Source organism: Phaseolus vulgaris, chromosome 1, assembly GCF_051622355.1.
Source record: "Phaseolus vulgaris cultivar YP4 chromosome 1, ASM5162235v1, whole genome shotgun sequence".
NCBI lineage: Eukaryota > Viridiplantae > Streptophyta > Magnoliopsida > Fabales > Fabaceae > Phaseolus > Phaseolus vulgaris.
This window is the reverse complement of record NC_143498.1, coordinates 8,917,479-8,936,141: the sequence shown is the minus strand read 5'-3', so window position 1 is coordinate 8,936,141 and position 18,663 is coordinate 8,917,479. Positions and strand designations below refer to the sequence as shown.

Sequence of the window (18,663 nt, the reverse complement as noted above, 5' to 3'; positions counted from 1 at the left end):
ATTTATAGAAGGCTAGCATTGAACAAAAAACATTCCCAAAAACCTAGGTACTGAAAAACGACTTAGCATAAATTCAGAATGAAAGATAAAAGATTATGCCATATAAAATAGCGTCCCAAAAATTGCGACAACCACTTCCGGCTGAGTCTTATACTATTATAATACAAGCAATTTTATAGTTCGACCTTAAGACGATCTCATCCTCAATCATACTAAACTATTCCTTTAAATCCAAACAAACTATTCAATAATGTACTATTACTCTTCTTCATCATATAGAGGACAACATATAAATAAAATCAACTATTCATAAATTAGTTTGTAAAATCCTTTTTTATTAATTCGTGTAAAATCTTATTTCTTACTCATTCGTAATATAATTATAGCCATTAAAAAGTGGACTTTGTTTATTGTATTTTATTTTCTTAAAATTTATGGATAAATTTTCTTCCAACAACTCTTTAAATTTTGGTCGAAATGATTATTAAAAAAAATATGATAGGATATTGGATAAGAAAATGTAATATCAAAATAAATTATCAATAACCTCCAATTATAAGGATACTTAGGATAGAACGCATATATATATATATTAAATTACTGTAAAGAAACTCTAAAGATAAATTTTAAATTTGAAAGATGTTCTAGTCAAGAGGGATGTCTCTTAATAGGGCATGTAGTTGAGGTTGGTTAAACTCCGAAGGGGCTCTACCTACAGAAGATACTCCGACGCTCAAGTCAATAAGAACATAAAATATAAAGAGTATGGTGTAAAATAAGAGTTGAGAGTACTTCCTGTTGTGTGTATTGTGAGTTGTTTTCTTTCCCTTATATAGGGTAGTGCTCTCAATGTCATGTCCTCGTGCCTGGTGGAATGCACACCAAGCGGATCAGTGAAGGCCCAAGATGCGATCTATCTTTTTGGGGAACTTCAGCGAATATGTTGGGGTCTTCTAGTATGCGTCCAAATGACACAGTAAAGGTCGTCACTAGTGGTGGAGGGAGCAACTAAGGCACGTTGCCTCCTTCGTTTTCTTTTCGAGTTATGTAGGGTACATACCTTTTGTCCAACCTCTTGTTGATCGTCATTTCGGTCGACATGGACTAGACTTCCCAAGCACGCTCCTTGTAGCTTCCCTCCCCGTGACGTTCATTTGACTTTTTTCGCCGGATAGCATCATCATTTGCTATGTGGACGGAGGCTCATTCTCAAACCTCCGTCATTGACATGGCTCTCTCCTTGATGAGATAACCGCTGAAGGGATTTTCCCGTAACCCCTTTACGAACGCATCCACCAAAATTTTGACCCATAGGTTTAGAACGCATACCGACACCTCATAGAAGCGGTTGAGGTATTCCTTCAGCGGTTCGCCCTCCTTCTGCCTTATGTCGAAGAGGTCGACCATTCGTGGTAGTCTCACGATGTTGGCCGCAAATTGTTCTTCAAATAGTTGCTAGAACTTTTGGAATGAGTCAATTGTCCCATTCGATATTCCACTAAACCACTTCAAAGACATCTTGTGAAGGTGGCTTGCAGCATCTTGCGTTTAACTGCGTCTGAACCTCCCATTAACAACATCTGAGCTTGGAATGTCTTGAGGTGGGTCTCAGGGTCTTCGATTCTTGAGAAACGGGGCATTTTCGGCATTATGAAGTGTGGAGGAATAGGTTCCTCCATTATGGCTTGAGAGAAAGGTCGGGGGTCCAATCGCCATCCCCTTTCGGGTGGGTGGGTAAGTCCTCGCCTGTGCTGTCTTCGGAAACTCCTCATTCACCCTCTGCAACTCCTCGTTTGCCCTGATCGTGTCCTCCATCAGTCGCCTTGAGGCATCGACATCGTCTCTCAGCCTCTGCTGTTCAATATAAGATTTTTCTTGGAGTCGTTCCTGGTTTGCTCGAAATTCCTGAGCTTGTCTCCTTGACTCTTCATTCTCCTGTTGTAGGGCCCACATTGTCTCCACCACTTGTTGTAGTGTGAACGTTTCTCCGTTTTCGGGTGTGAGCGTCTGTCTGGTCCTCATGACTCTAGTTCTCATATTTTTCACAGTTAGAGTGGTTGTGGGAATAGTTTCACCGTGCCCCATGGTGGGCGTCAAATGTTCTCGACGGCTCAAGGTCGGTCGGAATTTGGATGAGCTCAATAGTCTCCCTTCAAGCTTTAGTGATTCAACCTTTAAGGAATGAGGGGGGCTCCTCCTACACAAGACACTCCCACGCTCAAGTCAGTAAGAACATAAAATTCTGTGTATGTAGTGAATATAGAGCCAAAATTCGAGTTAAGAGTACTCCCTGTGAGTGGTCATGTATTTATAAGCCTTTATGGACTTGGATCTTTTACCCTGGTTTCTCTAGGTTTTAATGTGACATATTAGAGTATCCTTTCATAAAATCTAAATATCATGTGTATAAATCGAAGTATTTTGTAATATAATAAGAGATATCGAACAAGTAAAATAGGAGCATTTATGTGATATAATAGAAGATATTGAGCAAGTAAATTAGGAGCATTTATGTGATATAATTGAGAATATTGAGCAAGTAAATTAGGCTATTTATGTGATATAATCGGGGACATTACACAAAGCATTTATGTTATGTAACCAGGAAATATTGTTTCACTGGATTTCATTCATTGAACATTATGACTGTGTTTTTATCGGAGCCTCTTTGGATTTTTCCTACCCCCTTTTTTGGGTGAACTGCGAATTGGATTGGAGCCCAATTCGTCGCGTTGCGGAGTTTGGTTGGTCGTAAATCAACCCAAAACAAGACTTTTGGGGTTATACTGCATTAATTTGTTACTAGGTCGCCTAACTAGGTGGGCCAACTCGGCCAAATAGCTGGCCAAGTCTCAGACGGTACAAACATTAATGTCCTTAAATATGAATACTAGTAGGCGATCTGTTTATAAGCAATATCGATGTTACAGCTCCCTAGACATAAGTCAATGAGATTAAAAGGCAAGCTTACTCTGACGATCTCCAATCAACATACATATCTTGTACCATCGGACTCGACGCATAACGCTACAAAAATAAAAAATTTAATGAATTAAAAATATATTTAAATCTTGAATAATCATAAAACTGTGCTTCTAATATATAATTATTTATAATGAGATAATTAGTTTATAATTAGATAATAAAGTTGTTTAATCAGCTAACACTCTATTATTTCGTAATTTATTTTGGTGCTAATATTTTAGGGAAGGTCGGTATGCTAGGCTGGCCTATGCAACTTCAGGTGCGAATCGTTGATTCAAAAAGTGGTCGGCAAAAGCAACGGCATCAGGGGCGAATCGCATCTCAGCGGACACGTGGCAAGTTCTCGTAAGAGCAATGTTATATTGCTCCCTTCAAAGTTCCAATTCTGACCCCAACCAAACCTTTCCTCAACGGAATCCACTAAACTCGCAATCTTAGTTTTCTTTAGAGAGAGAAAGAAAGAGAGAGAGAGAGACCGGAATCATTCTCCGATCCCGCCGGTGGTTCGGTTTATGGTCATCGGAGAATCGCTGATCTTGTTTTGGTTTCGAATTGTCTTTGTCGGCGACCGGAGATGGTGAATTCCATGGTCGAGCGCGCCACGAGCGACATGCTCATAGGGCCCGATTGGGCCATGAACATCGAGATCTGTGACATGCTCAATCATGACCCTGGGTACGCCTCCTTTCCCTGTTTCATCCAAAACGCACCGTTTTCTAGTTCGCAGAACGCGATTTTCCCTTTTGTTTTCCATTTTTATCATTTTTTTCCTTTTTTGGGGGAACGGAAAATTCAAGGTTAAAAATGCCTGTTCCGATCGGTGCGTGAGCTAAGCTGTTGGTTAGGATTGAACTGGGATTCGGAGTGATTTTGTCTGTTCAATTGTAACCGTTTACTGTATGATACTTGTTTCAAAATTGGCGTGATTGAGTGTTCTTGTTGTATGGAGTTTTTTGTGAAACCTTTTGAATTGATCAACCAGTGATAGTTGATGACTACTGTGAGTTCTCCTAAATTCTGTGTGACTCAGATGTGTGCGTATATGCTAGGTGTGACATCTAATTTACTAGTTATCTTCTGTACGGAATTATATAAATTATACGCTATCTAGGATAATTTTTTTCCATACTCTGTTATGGTTTTAGTTAATAACATGAAAGTTGGTTCAGAAAGTGACATGTCGTGTTGCTTTGGTTTAAGAAAGTTTTCATTTATAAAAATTGGTCATTCGTGGGATGAACTAGTTGGCAATATGATCGGTTAAACTTGTTAACAAGTCGACACTTTGTGGTCTAGTCGTACATTTTTAGGGATCAGAGTAAGATAAATTATCATCAACCTAACTTTATATCAATTCTTATGGTTTCATAATTTGCACCTCTCTTTTTTCTTGTATTTTTTTTTTAAAATTTCGAAAATTTTGACGTTCTGTATTGGAAATTTGAACGAATATTTTTCTAACAGTTTAAAGTATATTCCGAGTGATTTTAATGTTCGCTTAGGGGGAGAACAAGGGGGAGTGTCTAAAACATATATTTCTTTAGTGTTTCTGCAAGCTTGTGTTAACACAGTTATGAACTGGTTGATTCTTATTTTAAACTAGAATCAGAATATTTGATGTATAATGTTTGGATCTTTTCTTTGTTATGCTTTCCATATATTGAGAACTGTTTGGTTATGATTACCAGGCAAGCAAAGGATGTCGTGAAAGGGATAAAAAAGAAGATTGGAAGTAAAAATTCAAAAGTTCAACTTCTTGCATTAACTGTAAGCAAAAAGAGTGTGTTGGAGTATAGTTTTTTTTTCTCGCTTTAAACTCTGATGTCAGCATTGTTCCAGATTCTTTTGGATTTAAGCATCTTTGCTTCAATTGCATTTTTCAATTTTCATTTTGACCTCTTAAACTTTACATTGTTGACTGATTTTTAAATGATATGATGTTCATTAAAGTATGTTTTACGAATTTTTTTAAGATGCTTTTCTTTCCTTTGCATACTATTAAAGTAAAAATAGTAAAATACCAATAGGTGGTTTTATTTTTGGATATAATAGTTCGTTTGAGAGAAAAGGACAATACAACTAAGATATCTTCAGAAATAGAATACCTAAAATTTACAATAATTTTTTTTTATTTCTTGTCTGAAATGGATATTTGGTTTAAGCTCCTGTTAGTTGCGAGTGGATATAAACATAATACTGTTAGTCTCAACCTTCTTAGTTCTTTGGAATCACATCCACTCTTCTGCAGTTTCTTCCCACGGGTAATTCCACTGTAAACCCCCGACTTTTCTTCTGCATAAGCAACAAGACAATCTTCTGGTTGTTTGGATTGTAGCTTCTATGTCCACCTCCCTGTTAACCAAAATGGTTGGTTTAAAATCTGCTTATCAAATCTTGGACAAGTTAAATGTTTACTATGCCTCTTGCACACACGTAAAAATTCGAAAAATCAAAACCCAGTTGAAAACTCCAAAGCGGGATCGCTCTCTCTCCTATCTCCTTGACATCAAGAAAGTCGTAGACGCTCTGCTGCGGGCTCCACTGTTTCCACTGAAGATCACATTGAGGCCATCCTAGACGGTCTCCTTCATGTGCTTTGGCCTAAATTAAGAATGGGCTTTCCATTGGCCTTTGCTTCTGTGTTTGTCCTTGCTTCCTTGGCTGAATCATGTAGCCTCCTTGAAAGAGCCCAATTACAACCTCACCTAATTTACTTAGAAAAACAAAGGACATATCCTACTATTTAATGAATTCAAGAAACACAAAATAAAGTAACCTATGAACTATTCATAAGAACATCTTCTCTTGTCATGATGCTCTTAGTTATCCTTCCTGGGATGATGATGTCTTGCTCTTTTTCTTTGTCTCCATTTATGCACACGTATCAAAATTGTAAGATTTTTAACAGTGCTGGTGTGAAATGCAAACTAATTTTTGAGAGTACCTTGGGTTCCTTTTCAATAATGTTTGTTCAGCTAGGATTCATTCTCGTTTGGTATAATTGACTATCTAGATGATTGACTATTTAAAATTCATTTGGTTTTATGTTGGTTTACTTTATTCTAGTTGTTGGAGACAATCATAAAGAATTGTGGAGATATTGTTCATATGCATGTTGCCGAGAGAGATGTGCTTCATGATATGGTCAAAATGGTGAAGAAAAAGGTATATATAATTTCTGGAACATCTTTTGTAGTTTTCTGATGTTTTTGTTTTCTTGTAAAATATGTTGATGTCATTTTCCATGCCAATTGTAGCCTGATTTTCATGTCAAAGAGAAGATATTGATTCTTGTAGATACTTGGCAAGAAGCATTTGGAGGCCCGAGGGCAAGATATCCACAATATTATGCTGCATACCAGGAACTGTTGGTAATGTTTACTATGAAGTTTTTAACATAGAGATTTTTTTGCCAAGTATTCCTCTTGCCATTGTGTAAATGAAGGAAAGCTGTGCAATAGAGCAATCAATATTTTAGCATTTTTGTTTGTATACGCTGTTCTTATCTGCTTGCTTATATATAGGTTTTGATATATGGGTGTGAATTGTTGCACTTGAAATATCAACCCAAACCCTTTAGAATGTAATTGTTTTTTAATGTTAATATAAAGAGGATTTGTTTATTTCAGCGTGCTGGGGCAGTATTCCCTCAGAGATCGGAACAATCTGCACCTGTATTGACACCCCCGCAAACACAGCCATTGGCATCATACCCTCAAAATATACGTGACTCAGATGCTCGTCAGGACACAGCTGAATCCTCTGCTGAGTCTGAGTTTCCAACTCTAAGGTATAGACCTAATTTTTTTTATATGAAGGGAGTTTGACTTAATTCTTATATATTTCAGTCATTCAATTTTTGGATTGTTTTTAATTATGGTTGACATAATGTTTTATAGCGTGTGTGTGTGTGTGGTCGGAAGACTCATAAGTGCATTGCTATACTTTTAATAATAGCAGATTTTTTTTGCGGTTCTGATGTCACATTTGAAGACATTCTTTCTTGTTATTTGATGGCTGTATGTAATCTTTCTCCCTATGGAATCAGAGAAGTTTGGTGGTATCTGTGGAACCAATATGAATCTTTTTGTTTTGGCAGTTCTGATGTCACATTTGAAGCCATATTCTTTCTTGTTACTGGACAATGTACTTTTTGATGGCTGTATGTAATCTTTCTCCCTATGGAACAGAGCAAAGCTTGGTGGTATTTGGGGAATCAATGAAAAGTGAAAAAGAATATGCTAAATATAGCTTAGATGACTCAAATTTTAATCACAGTATCTGTTTATTTATCAGTTCCTTTTTATTTGTTATTAAATAAGCTGAATGAATTTCAATGGATTTAAATTTCATTCATTTGATGTAATATAATGAGCTCATGTTTCCTTTAGTATGCACTTTTATTGCTATTTTCATATAATGATAATGAGGGTTAAGCTTTGGTACTGATTTCCATATATCATGCATTATTTTTCTCTAAATATCGAATTGATATTTCTTTTACAGTTTGACAGAAATTCAGAATGCTCGTGGCATCATGGATGTTCTTGCAGAAATGCTCAATGCCTTAGACCCTAGTAACAAAGAAGTAAGTTACTCAATTCAGTCATTCAAATTCTGATAAAATAGATGTATTAAAATTCTTTATATTGTAATGATTGTGAAGAAGCAAGTTACTCAATTCAGTCTTTCAAATTATGATAGAATAAATGTATTAAAATTCTTTATATTGTAATGATTGTGAAGATTATGTGTGCATATTGAAAATAACACATTCAAATTATTTCATTAATCTGGTTGAATGTGTATTAATTGTCATATTCACAAAATTCCAATTTTATTTCTCAACTATTGTGTTTTTTCTGGGGTTTTCTTAATAATTTGTTGAATTACATTGATACTCAATTGATTGACTGCTTTTTGTGCCCTCTCTTCATTTTTGTCTTTATGCTTTAACTGCTGATATGGGTGATTGTTATTTATAGGTGTTATAATTATAGAAATAAGGGCAGATTCTATATAATCATGAATGTATATTTTCATTTATATATACATTTATATATATATATATATATATATATATATAATATTAGGAACGATTTTATTTATTCCAGTATCATATCTTTATTATTATAGCTATCAAATTTTCTGTGTTTATTCCTTTTTCTCAATATAAATAAAGTATCCTTGCTGTCTCATAAACACACGGCTTCAGTGTCTCTCTAGTTTAACAATAGGTGTTGAAATTTGTTTATGGGACAAGGCAAAAATAGAATTTCACTAGTGATAACACTGGTTACAAGAATGAAAAACAACAAAAGATTTGGTAGTAGTAATGATTGATGTTGACTGAATGAAACCTAAATTGAATTGAAACTACTGAGATAAAACTTGAAACTTGGCCAATTTTCGGTGCATCGCATGGTTAATGAATGGCTTGTATGGTATTTTGGAGACATTACTAGCTTAAAAAGTCTTTAACTTACATATTTTTTAAACAAATACACTGCAGCATATTATGTATTTTAACTGATCTACAAATGCAGTTAGTTTGTGTTTTCTTGTTTCTTTAACGAAAAAGCATTAGCCTTGCCTAATAGATTTCTTAACACTATAAAGTTGTGTATTATTTACTATTTACGATACCTTTAAGGATACAGAGAAGAAGGTAGATTCTGGTGACATTTGTTTCAAGTTATGGTCCTGTATTCCCTGGAATAACATTTCTGCAAATACTATCCAAGAAAGCTATTCTTGAGTATTTAAAAAATGTGCGATTAGTTTTTAAGAATCTTGGGACTATATTTTAGAATTTGAAATAATTATAAGAAAAGTATGTGAGAATCAAATGATTGGTATGCTTTGGGGTGTCAACGTTGTTGAGATACCATTTTCCCATAGTGATGCATGTTAGTCAACCTTTTATATATAAGAAAAGAAGAGCAAAAGTTACAATTGTGTTTCAAATAACTTCTCATATTTCTGTGGGAAAATGTCCTCACCTCTTACCATTATAATAAAAATGAAGTAAGGTATTACTACATTCCCAGGCATAAACCGTGAATAATTTTCTAAAGCTTAAAAGTTATAGCAAGCATGTTAAATTGAAAATTGAATTGTTGTGTTCATATTTCCAGGAATAATTTTTTAAACCTTTGAAACAAACACATGTAATTTTAGTCCTACTCAATGGATCTGAATTCTGAACTGTATCCCACATGACCTAGTAAAAAAACCTGGATACTCCATGGATTTGTATTTAGGAGTATCTTATACGTATTTGGTACGTGGGTGTGGATATGATACTGTTATAGGTACATATCTTTATAAAATAAGGAGCAGATCTTTGTAGTTAGGATATCAAAATTATATTTGTTTTATTAGGAAAATTATTATTCATTCTAGTCTTATATCTTAATTATTAAAGGGTATAAATCTCTTCTCTTTATTGTATTGATTCCATGTTCTCAATATAAATAAAACAATCATGCTGTCACAAAAACACACTATTTCAGGTCAATGGCTCTCTATTTCGTATATTATAACATGTTGGCCTAATAGACCCACTCTCTAGAGACGGATTTTTTTTTGCGAACTTTTCTCCTAGATTCACGTGCATTGTTCCAGTGGTGAGCTTTCTCGTGACATCCATTTGTACTGGTGAGAATAGGGTTTTGATCGTGTTGAGCCAATTTATCCAATCATATAAACGTTGAGACAAACCATCCATCCACGTGTCCTCACACTCGTTGCCTCTTGCTGTTCCATGAATACCATCTTGCTGCCATTACTGAATCTGTCCTAAAAGATGAACACAAATAGTAGATATAGATTGATGTTCAATTGTGTGGTGTTCTCAAGTCCACTATCCACACCTCCTCACTCAAACCTATCTTCTCTCATGAGGCACATGCATCAATTTGGAGTGAGGCTCGTGACTTTTATACTAGTGACACCCCAACGTTTGTACTGTGTTTGCCAAGTCCTTTTGACACTATATATGCTTATCTTGGGTGGATTCATGTTGCCTTACATGATTTTCATGAGCTCCTGCCACCATCTGCAGATGTAAGGAAGAAACATGAGAACCACGTTACATTTTTTATGACTTTAGCCTTATATGGTTTGCCTCTTGAGTATGTTACTACATGTGATTAGATTTTGGAATTACCAGTAACCCCAACTATGACTTCTGCTCTTCTGCGCACCTCCGTATTCTTCCAAAAATAAATGCAGAGATAAATACCTCTTTTTTGGGGACACTTCAGTTTTTACCTTAGAGCTCTAATTTTGGGCACTTTTGCATAGGTAATGCTAAAATTCATTTAAGCCATACCATTGATTGGTGTTGGAAAGTAAATGGGAGACCTCTTCATCCAACCAATATTGCTAGGCATCTACTACCAAGTAATTTGCTGCTCATACTTTGCCAGCTGACCAGCCTGTATGACACCATCCTTTCTGAATATGTTTTTCCATTTTATTGACCTCCATCCTTTCATCAAATCTAAGCATAGCTCTTTGTTGCAGTAGATTTGATTTTTACCTCCCTGTTTGCCCAAGTCTAATTACTTTTTCTTTCAACATTTAATTTCAAGAGGTCATTGATTACCAAGCTTTAAATTACAAAACTGACTTGACATCTAATGGATGACCTTTGTTATTATTTTCAGGGGATTAGACAGGAGGTTATTGTTGACCTGGTGGAGCAGTGTCGAACTTACAAGCAGAGAGTGGTACACCTTGTCAACTCAACTTCGTAAGGCCTGGAGTCCCTTCCCGTGATGTTTTATAATGATGACTGCATATAATATTCTATTAATCGTTGATTCATATTTGTTGTATCTTCAGTAAAATTTATTCTTTTTATCCAATCAATATAACAGTTATTATTAATTTATTATGGTCTTTTCTGACTATTTGCTAGCGATGAATCACTGCTATGCCAAGGACTGGCCCTGAATGATGATCTGCAGCGTGTACTGGCCAAGCACGAATCTATTTCTTCAGGAACTTCAACCCAAAACCAAAATCACACAGAAAATTCAAAATCTGCCCTTCCTGGAGCTCTTGTAGATATAGATGCTCCTTTGGTTGATACTGGGGATACTAGCAAACAAACTATAGAGAGGTAATCAAGTCTCTTGTTTCTTCCATTATTGCTTTGCTCATGTGTGTTAGATGCATTCACTTTGGCATGTTACTATTACTTTTACAGTATTAGGATTCATGCAATGAATAATTGATGGCTAATTCATCATCTAAACAAGTGCACTTTTTGAAATAACTTCCCTTAATATGTGATCTAACAACGTGTTATATTATTTCGACTCGAATGATACTGTTAGGAATAGTTTATTAGATATGTAAGTTCAAATTGAGTTTTAATTCTTTGCTTTCATTAGGGTTTGATGCTATGTGAAGTTTTTATTATTTTGAATTGGTTAATTTTAGTCATTTAGATTTACCAAAATAAGTTTGGATGTTTTTTAAGATCTTGGGTACTTCACATGGGATGTGTTATGAGACTGTTAAAGATCGTATCCCTATTTATGTAAATAGGGAAGTTGGAAATACTGTATAGAAGTTATTTATGGATTCCTAGTTGGGGGTACAAAATGGAGTACAAAATTTAGTTGTGGAGGACTCTTAAATTTAGAAGGAATAATATTATTTTTTATATCTCAATAATGAGGCCATTGGACTTATAAATACATGAGTTTGCTCGATATTTTAGGAAATATAGAAGGTTAATTCTAAGGAAACGAAACCTGGTAATTATGGATTTTTTTCTAAATACATAATCCTAGTATTACTAGCAAGATACAACTGTAATAAAATAAAACACAATTATAGCAATTATAAAATATAAAACTTCTTAAAATACATAATGAGCAACAAAATTTTGACATTTCCTCTCAAGTTGGTGAGTAAATATTCTCCATTCTCAGCTTGGATAAAATTCTTTCAAAGTTAAGGCAGTTCAGCCCTTGGCAAGGTTCATTCTGAGTGGACACATGGGATGCAAATCAAGTCACTATCTAGCTTTTCCTTGATAAAATGTCTGTCCATCTCAATATGCTTAGTTCTATCATGTTGCATCGGGTTGTGGGCTATACTAATTGTAGATTTATTATCACAATATAACCTTAGGTTCATCCTACTTTATCTTCAGGTCTTCCAATATAATCTTCAACCATAGAAGTTCACATATTCCTTGGGTCATTGCTCGAAAATTTTGCTTTAACACATGATCTAGCTCTACATTCTATTTTTTACTCCTCCAAGTCTCTAGGTTTCCACCAGAAAGGTGCAGTATCCAGTAGTTGATCTCCTATCTACAACTGATCCAGCACAATCGGCATCCGTATATGCTTCAAGACTTTGTTTAAATAAAATCCCTCTCCCTGAAGCCCCTTTTAAACAATTCTAAGAGCAGCTTGTAAATGTGCTTTGGTGCATAAATTGGCTTACTAGACTCACAACAAAAGCACTTAAGATATTAGAGACATTAATGGGGCCCCATACATCAGTATGAACAAGATTAAAAAAGGAAATGACTCATTTTAGTGCTAATGGGAAAATTTACATGCTTGTATTTAGCTAACTCATACTTCTCACAGTGGAGACTGTCCACATTTAAATTCTTAAACAAGGAAGGGAAAATCAATTTTACAATTTGAAATGAAGGATGTCCCAGCTGAAAATGGTATGGTTGAGCTTTCTCTTTACTGGTTATGGTGGGTTCAAATATGAGGGAGTTGGCTATTGATAGGTTGATTAGGGTCCTCCAGGTAGTAAAGATCATTCCATTCTCTAGCTAGCATGTCCAATTGTTCTCCCCCAGTTCTTATCATGTAATGTACAAGAGTTGCTATGAAAAACATTACATGAAGATCTTTTGTGAATTTTTGTACATAAATCATATTAGTGTACAATTTAGGGACATGAAGGACACACTTTAATATTATGAATGGGCTTGTCCTCATGCAGTTATAAGATTTTCATCTCTTGTGGAAATTTTCTTGTTGCTAGGACATGGAGAATATGTGAAGAAGTATTTGGGTAGTGGGGTCATATGGCTAGTGAGTCTGCACTCTAGTAACCAATAGTGAGTAAAAGGTGTATCTAAAGCATTGAGACCAAAAGAAAATTGAAATTTACCAGAATATGCTTGGGAGCTCAGACCTAAGGGTTTCTCCAATTTACTAAGGAAGAATCTTACCCTTTTTATCTCTTCATAAGTCTGTTGGACCGGGACAAGCACTTTACCTTGTCTATTAACGTGTGCTTGCCCTTGCCCTCCCCCTCTTTTAGGGCCTCCTTTATGCTTTTATTCTTGGTTTGGGCCTCCTTGATGCCCCCATTCTCAGTTTAGGTCCATGTAATTTCCAGCACGTCTCCCTGTGGCCTGGTTTGTTGCAATAAGTACACCAAACCTCCTCATATCTTTTTCTCCATATTGGGAACCCTACTTTCTTCACTCTGGATGATGGCCATCACTTCATTAATCCTTGGAACTTTTTCTTTTTCCAAGATTTGGACTCGAACCTGATCATATTCAGGACTTCGGCCCATCAAAAAATTATAGACTCTATCTTGTTCAGTATACTCTTTAAGGATTATTGAGTCTTCTGAACACTTTGCTTTTGTAACTCAATAGTGATCCAATTCCATCCATAGGGACTTGAGTTGGTTGGCATATTCTGTTCTGTTTCCTTGTTTTGCAGTAACAGTCTTCACCTTCTCATCATAGATTTGGACAGCATCGTTGGCCTTAGAATAGGTTTACTCTACTTCCTCCCAAATTTCCTTTGCTGATTTAACTTGAACATGCAGGTATCACTGATTTATGGAACCATTGAATTCCACAGCCATGCCATGATCATTGAATCTTCATGATTTAAACTTGACATCATTTCATCAGGGCATTATCAGTCAAGTGACTGACCCTTCCTTTTCCTTTTAGGATGGTCCTAATGAGTTGAGACCATTTGAGTTAATTGTTTCCATTTAATCGATAAGTAGAATGGACATCCTGCAATTCTCCAGTAGTCTAGGATCTGTCTGTCCCCAATTTCCAGACCACCAGAATTCACTATCTCAGCCATACATGTGGATTGTGCAGCAATAAGGGCTGCAATAGGACTCTAGGCTGTGCAACACTGACAGCTAGAGTTCAAGGTTGTGCCACAATGAAGGCTTCATTTTATGGATTACAAACATAGTTAGAGTCTCCCAATAAACTAATATCATCTTAAATATGGAATTGTTTCTAAATACATTTTCCTAGTATTAATAACTATAATCGAGAATAAAATTATTGCAAGGTAAAATATAAAACTTCTTTAAATACATAACAAGCAGCATGGTTTTGACAAGGACAAACAAGGGCATGTGCTAAGTTAGATAACTTGCTCTGGGACCCATGTTGGATGGGAAAGAAGACAGATATATGATGTTGAAACCATGATCAAATGACTCTATGCTGCTGGTTTATGTAGAGGTTGTATTAATTACACATGATTAGAGGATATTCAGATTCCTCTAAATCAGCTATCAAATCCTATCAAATAAAAATTACATTAAATTTATAATATGAAATCCTGATTCTCAACTAAGTACATCAAACTAAAAGCGGAGAACATTATAATGGAGGAGAATGTGTTGGGGATTAATACACAATGCAGAAAACCTTTAGAAACCATCAAAGTCACATTTTTGTGTTTAGTTCACTCATCATAATCAATTGATCGATTATCATTCATGAGCTAGTCATAATCTTTCGTTTTGGCTGCAAACCTACATTCGTTAATGTTGGAGATCCCACATCGACTAGAGATTAGGATATTTCATGGGATATAAGTGGGTGCAAACCTCACTTATAAGCCAGTTTTATAAGGTTGAGTTAGACTTAAAGTTCACTTCTTAATATGATTGTAGAGTCTGTCCTAGCGAGAGTTTGTTGGGTTGATCAGGCCAACCGTTATCGGACCATCTAGTGTTGGAGATCTTACATCGACTAGGGATAAGGATATTTTATAGTATATAAGTGTGCAAACCTCATCTTATAAGCCGGTTTTTTAAGGTTGAGTTAGGCTTAAAATTTACTTCTTATTATTACTTATTTTGACTTGTAAACATGTAGCAATAGATTGATGTATGAACTACTTTCATGTTGATCTGACCCATCTGATGCTTTGGCCATATGGCTCTTATAGCTATTTACTTACATATATGTGTGTGCAGATCCTCTTCTAATGTTCAAGCTGAATCCCAAACAATGAATCAGTTGCTGCTTCCTGCGCCTCCAATTTCTAATGGTTCAACAATTCCTGCTAAGGTTGATCCCAAATTGGACCTACTCAGTGGCGATGACTATAACTCTCCAAAAGCAGATGCTTCAAATGCTCTTGTTCCTCTTGGAGAACAGCCACCTGCTAATCCTGTTTCTCAGCAGAAGGCCCTTGTTCCTTTTGATATGTTTTCTAATGGAAATAATGCACCTACATCTGTGAATAGCCAGCTACCCCAGCCAGCTAATGTTGCTGGCCAAACCACTCCATATGCTCCCCAATTTCAACAACAGCAAACAGTCATATCTCAAGGTGGATTTTACCCCAATGGAAATGTCCCAAATGCAGGTTCGGCTCAGTATGAGCAACAATCTCTGTATACAGAGAGTACAGGTCCTGCCTGGAATGGTCAGGTTGCACAACAGCAGCAACAGCCACCTTCGCCTGTTTACGGTGCACTTGATGTTTCTTTGGATTTAAAGTATTCCTGACAGAAATCCTTCACAATTACATTCTCTTTCTAGAAGATGGTTTTAAATTGGTTTTTGTTGGAATGTGAAAGTAGTAATATTTTAAATTGGTCTGGCACTGATATGTTTTGTTGGTGCGAGGAAGGATTGAGAATGTAAATGTATATAGGATTTGTGCTGTAATAGTTTTGAAGACGTTGCATATCTTACTTCTTTACTTTTTTTGATAGGTTCACAAAGCAGTGGATCATTGCCACCCCCTCCTTGGGAAGCTCAACTACCAGATAATGGAAGTTCAGTAGCTGGCGCTCAGTATCCATACGTGCAGAATGCAGTACATCCTCCGGGGTCTCAAACAATGGGCAATGACCAGGGTGTCGGCATGTATATGCAGCCAAATGCTAACAGCCATATGTCAGGAATGAATAACCATGTTGGAAGCAACCAAATGGGCTTGCAACCTCAGCATATGCAAGGTGTTGCAGGACCCTACATGGGTATGGCTTCACATCAAATGCAGGGTGGTCCTGTGATGTATCCTCAACAAATGTACGGAAACCAATTTATGGGATACGGGTATGATCAGCAACAAAGAGTTCCATACATTGAACGGCAAATGTATGGTATGTCTGTGAGAGATGACAGTGCTTTGAGAAACTCTTACCCAGTTTCTACCACATCTTATGCTGCATCTGGGAAACCTTCCAAGCCTGAGGATAAGTTATTTGGAGACCTTGTTGACATGGCAAAAGTGAAGCCCAACCCCACCCCAGGACGAGCTGGTAGCATGTAAAAACTATATTACCGGGTTTGCCCATTGCATCCGATTGCTAACTTTTGTTCTCGTTTTTCTTTTTCTTTCTTTTTTTGTTTTCATATTGTTATATATATAAATAATTTTTTTGTTTCTTGTTACATATTGTTTGCTTGTCTGGGAATTAGCATTTGATTATGTACATTCGTTTTAGAGAAAATATTGAAAAGTGGGGGGAAAGGGCTAAACCATCATTGGGTTTGGATTGTAATTTGTTGCAATTCTCCTTGTATTACATTCCCTTCTTATGGTTGTAGTTATTATCTAAAGGTTATTTCTTTTAAGCATAAATGTGGAAAAGGGATGCCCTTTACGCTTATATCCAACATAAGAATTATGGTTGTTAGTTGGTTGTAGAAAAGATGATGACGCACTCTTTTTTTCTGCCTTGCTAAATGGGAGGGGAAGATGTGATAAAAATGAACGAAGTAACAAGGAGTTGAGAAATTTTCTTAAAATAGAATTGGAAGTGGAAAATATTTTAATTTATTTTGAAATAACTTTGTAGCCTAAAATGTAGAACTTTCACCTATATTTTTCCAAATTCATCATTATAATAAGATAATAATTATGAAGTTGTAAGTTGAATGGAAGAGTAGAATCTAAGTGTCAAAGTATTATAACCTTTAGTTGTTATATACAACTCTTGATTTTTGATCTTTAGATCTTTTGTTGTTGTATACAACTCTTTAGTTGTTATATACAACTCTTGATTTTTTGATCTTTAGATCTTTTGTTGTTGTATACAACTTTGTTGTATACAACTCTGATAAAAAGACCTTGCCACTGTCAAATCTCATTATACAACTCTTGATTTTTGATCTTTTAGATCTTTTGTTGTTGTATACAACTCTGATAAAAAGACCTTGCCACTGTCAAATCTCACAAAATGAGGTGTAGTTTGTCTTTAACCAGAGGTATTTAAGGACTTGAAACTAGACTTGCTACTACCCCCATTATTCAACATTGGAAGCTTTCTTGAGTTTATGCACGATGCATCCAACTTAATGAGTTGACAAACTTTCTCATGTTATAACTTATACTTCTCACACATTAGATGCAACTCATGCTATTCGTGTCACCATTTTTAGTCATTGATTTTGCTTTAGATAGTTTTTGTTATTATTTGCTAGGCTTTAGGATTTTTGTGTTTTTTACCATGCCATTTTAAAATTCTTATTGAAGAAGCCCAAAACTAAATCCAGATTGATTTGGGTGCTTCATAGAAGTTTTTGGCAGAAGTTGAGCTTTTTTCTATGAGAGATTATTTTCTTAATAAAAAGTTAATGCTTTTACATGATATTACTCTATGATTTACTAATATTGTAAATTATTTGGTTACATTTTTATACTTCCACTTATATCTAAATTACATATTTGATGCTAAATAATATTGTACAATTAGGAATCGAACGATCCTGAGACACTTGGTATCCGATACTGGTCGATTCCATAAGAAAAATGAGTTAAAGTTAAAGTATATTAGATCAAATCGTAAAAAAAAAATTAGGTAACACAATCTTAATCATAATATGTATGTTAACATCGGTCCAACAATAAAATAATTCATCAAAATCATATAAATAGGCACAATAACCAAAGTAAAGTATGACATTATTACAACATTTATTACACCTATATACCGAACATTTACTTAAGCGTTAACTTTTTGCAGGTGCACTTTCAACCGAGAATCGATGTCCGAACACTAAAAGAGGAATCTAAAGGAAGAAAAGAAATAACGAGCGAGGAGATAACTTGTTCTTTAGCTCCCATCTTCAAGAGTTGTACCGGTCGGGACTGAGTGAGCCACGTCACTCTGCCTCGGAAACCAACCGATTGGTTAACTACATTAAAAGAACAATTGCAATAAATGACAAGTAAGGAAATATCCTACAAATTAGGGCCACACCCCATAAAATCCAGGTGACATCCTGAGAAATTAGTTAACACTGATTTATTGAAGGTATGCTCCAAACATATCTCCCTATAAATCAGGGTTACACTATGAGAAATCAACTAACATTGATTTAATGTAGATATATGTCAGATACAACCCATCAATTAGATGACTAATTACTAAATGTTATAATATAAG

General features: G+C 35.5%; 1 protein-coding gene across 1 annotated transcript; it reads left to right on the top strand.

Moving 5' to 3' along the window:
- The first annotated feature begins 3,204 nt into the window (after window positions 1-3,204).
- Window positions 3,205-16,856, top strand: LOC137813441 (TOM1-like protein 9). The gene is made up of 10 exons (XM_068615694.2): window positions 3,205-3,660; window positions 4,674-4,752; window positions 6,052-6,150; window positions 6,243-6,356; window positions 6,615-6,775; window positions 7,492-7,573; window positions 10,659-10,744; window positions 10,913-11,116; window positions 15,235-15,734; window positions 15,982-16,856. Exons 1-10 carry the CDS (start codon window positions 3,560-3,562, stop codon window positions 16,542-16,544), a joined length of 1,989 nt encoding a protein of 662 aa, XP_068471795.1. The 5' UTR covers window positions 3,205-3,559; the 3' UTR covers window positions 16,545-16,856.
- Window positions 16,857-18,663: the final 1,807 nt, after the last annotated feature.

Bases quoted from the DNA above. Each gene is read 5' to 3' on its own strand.
- LOC137813441 (XM_068615694.2), top strand. From the start codon at position 3,560: ATGGTGAATTCCATGGTCGAGCGCGCCACGAGCGACATGCTCATAGGG. The intron at 3,661-4,673 runs GTACGCCTCCTT...TATGATTACCAG, and splicing joins ATGCTCAATCATGACCCTGG to GCAAGCAAAGGATGTCGTGA. The intron at 4,753-6,051 runs GTAAGCAAAAAG...ACTTTATTCTAG, and splicing joins TTCAACTTCTTGCATTAACT to TTGTTGGAGACAATCATAAA.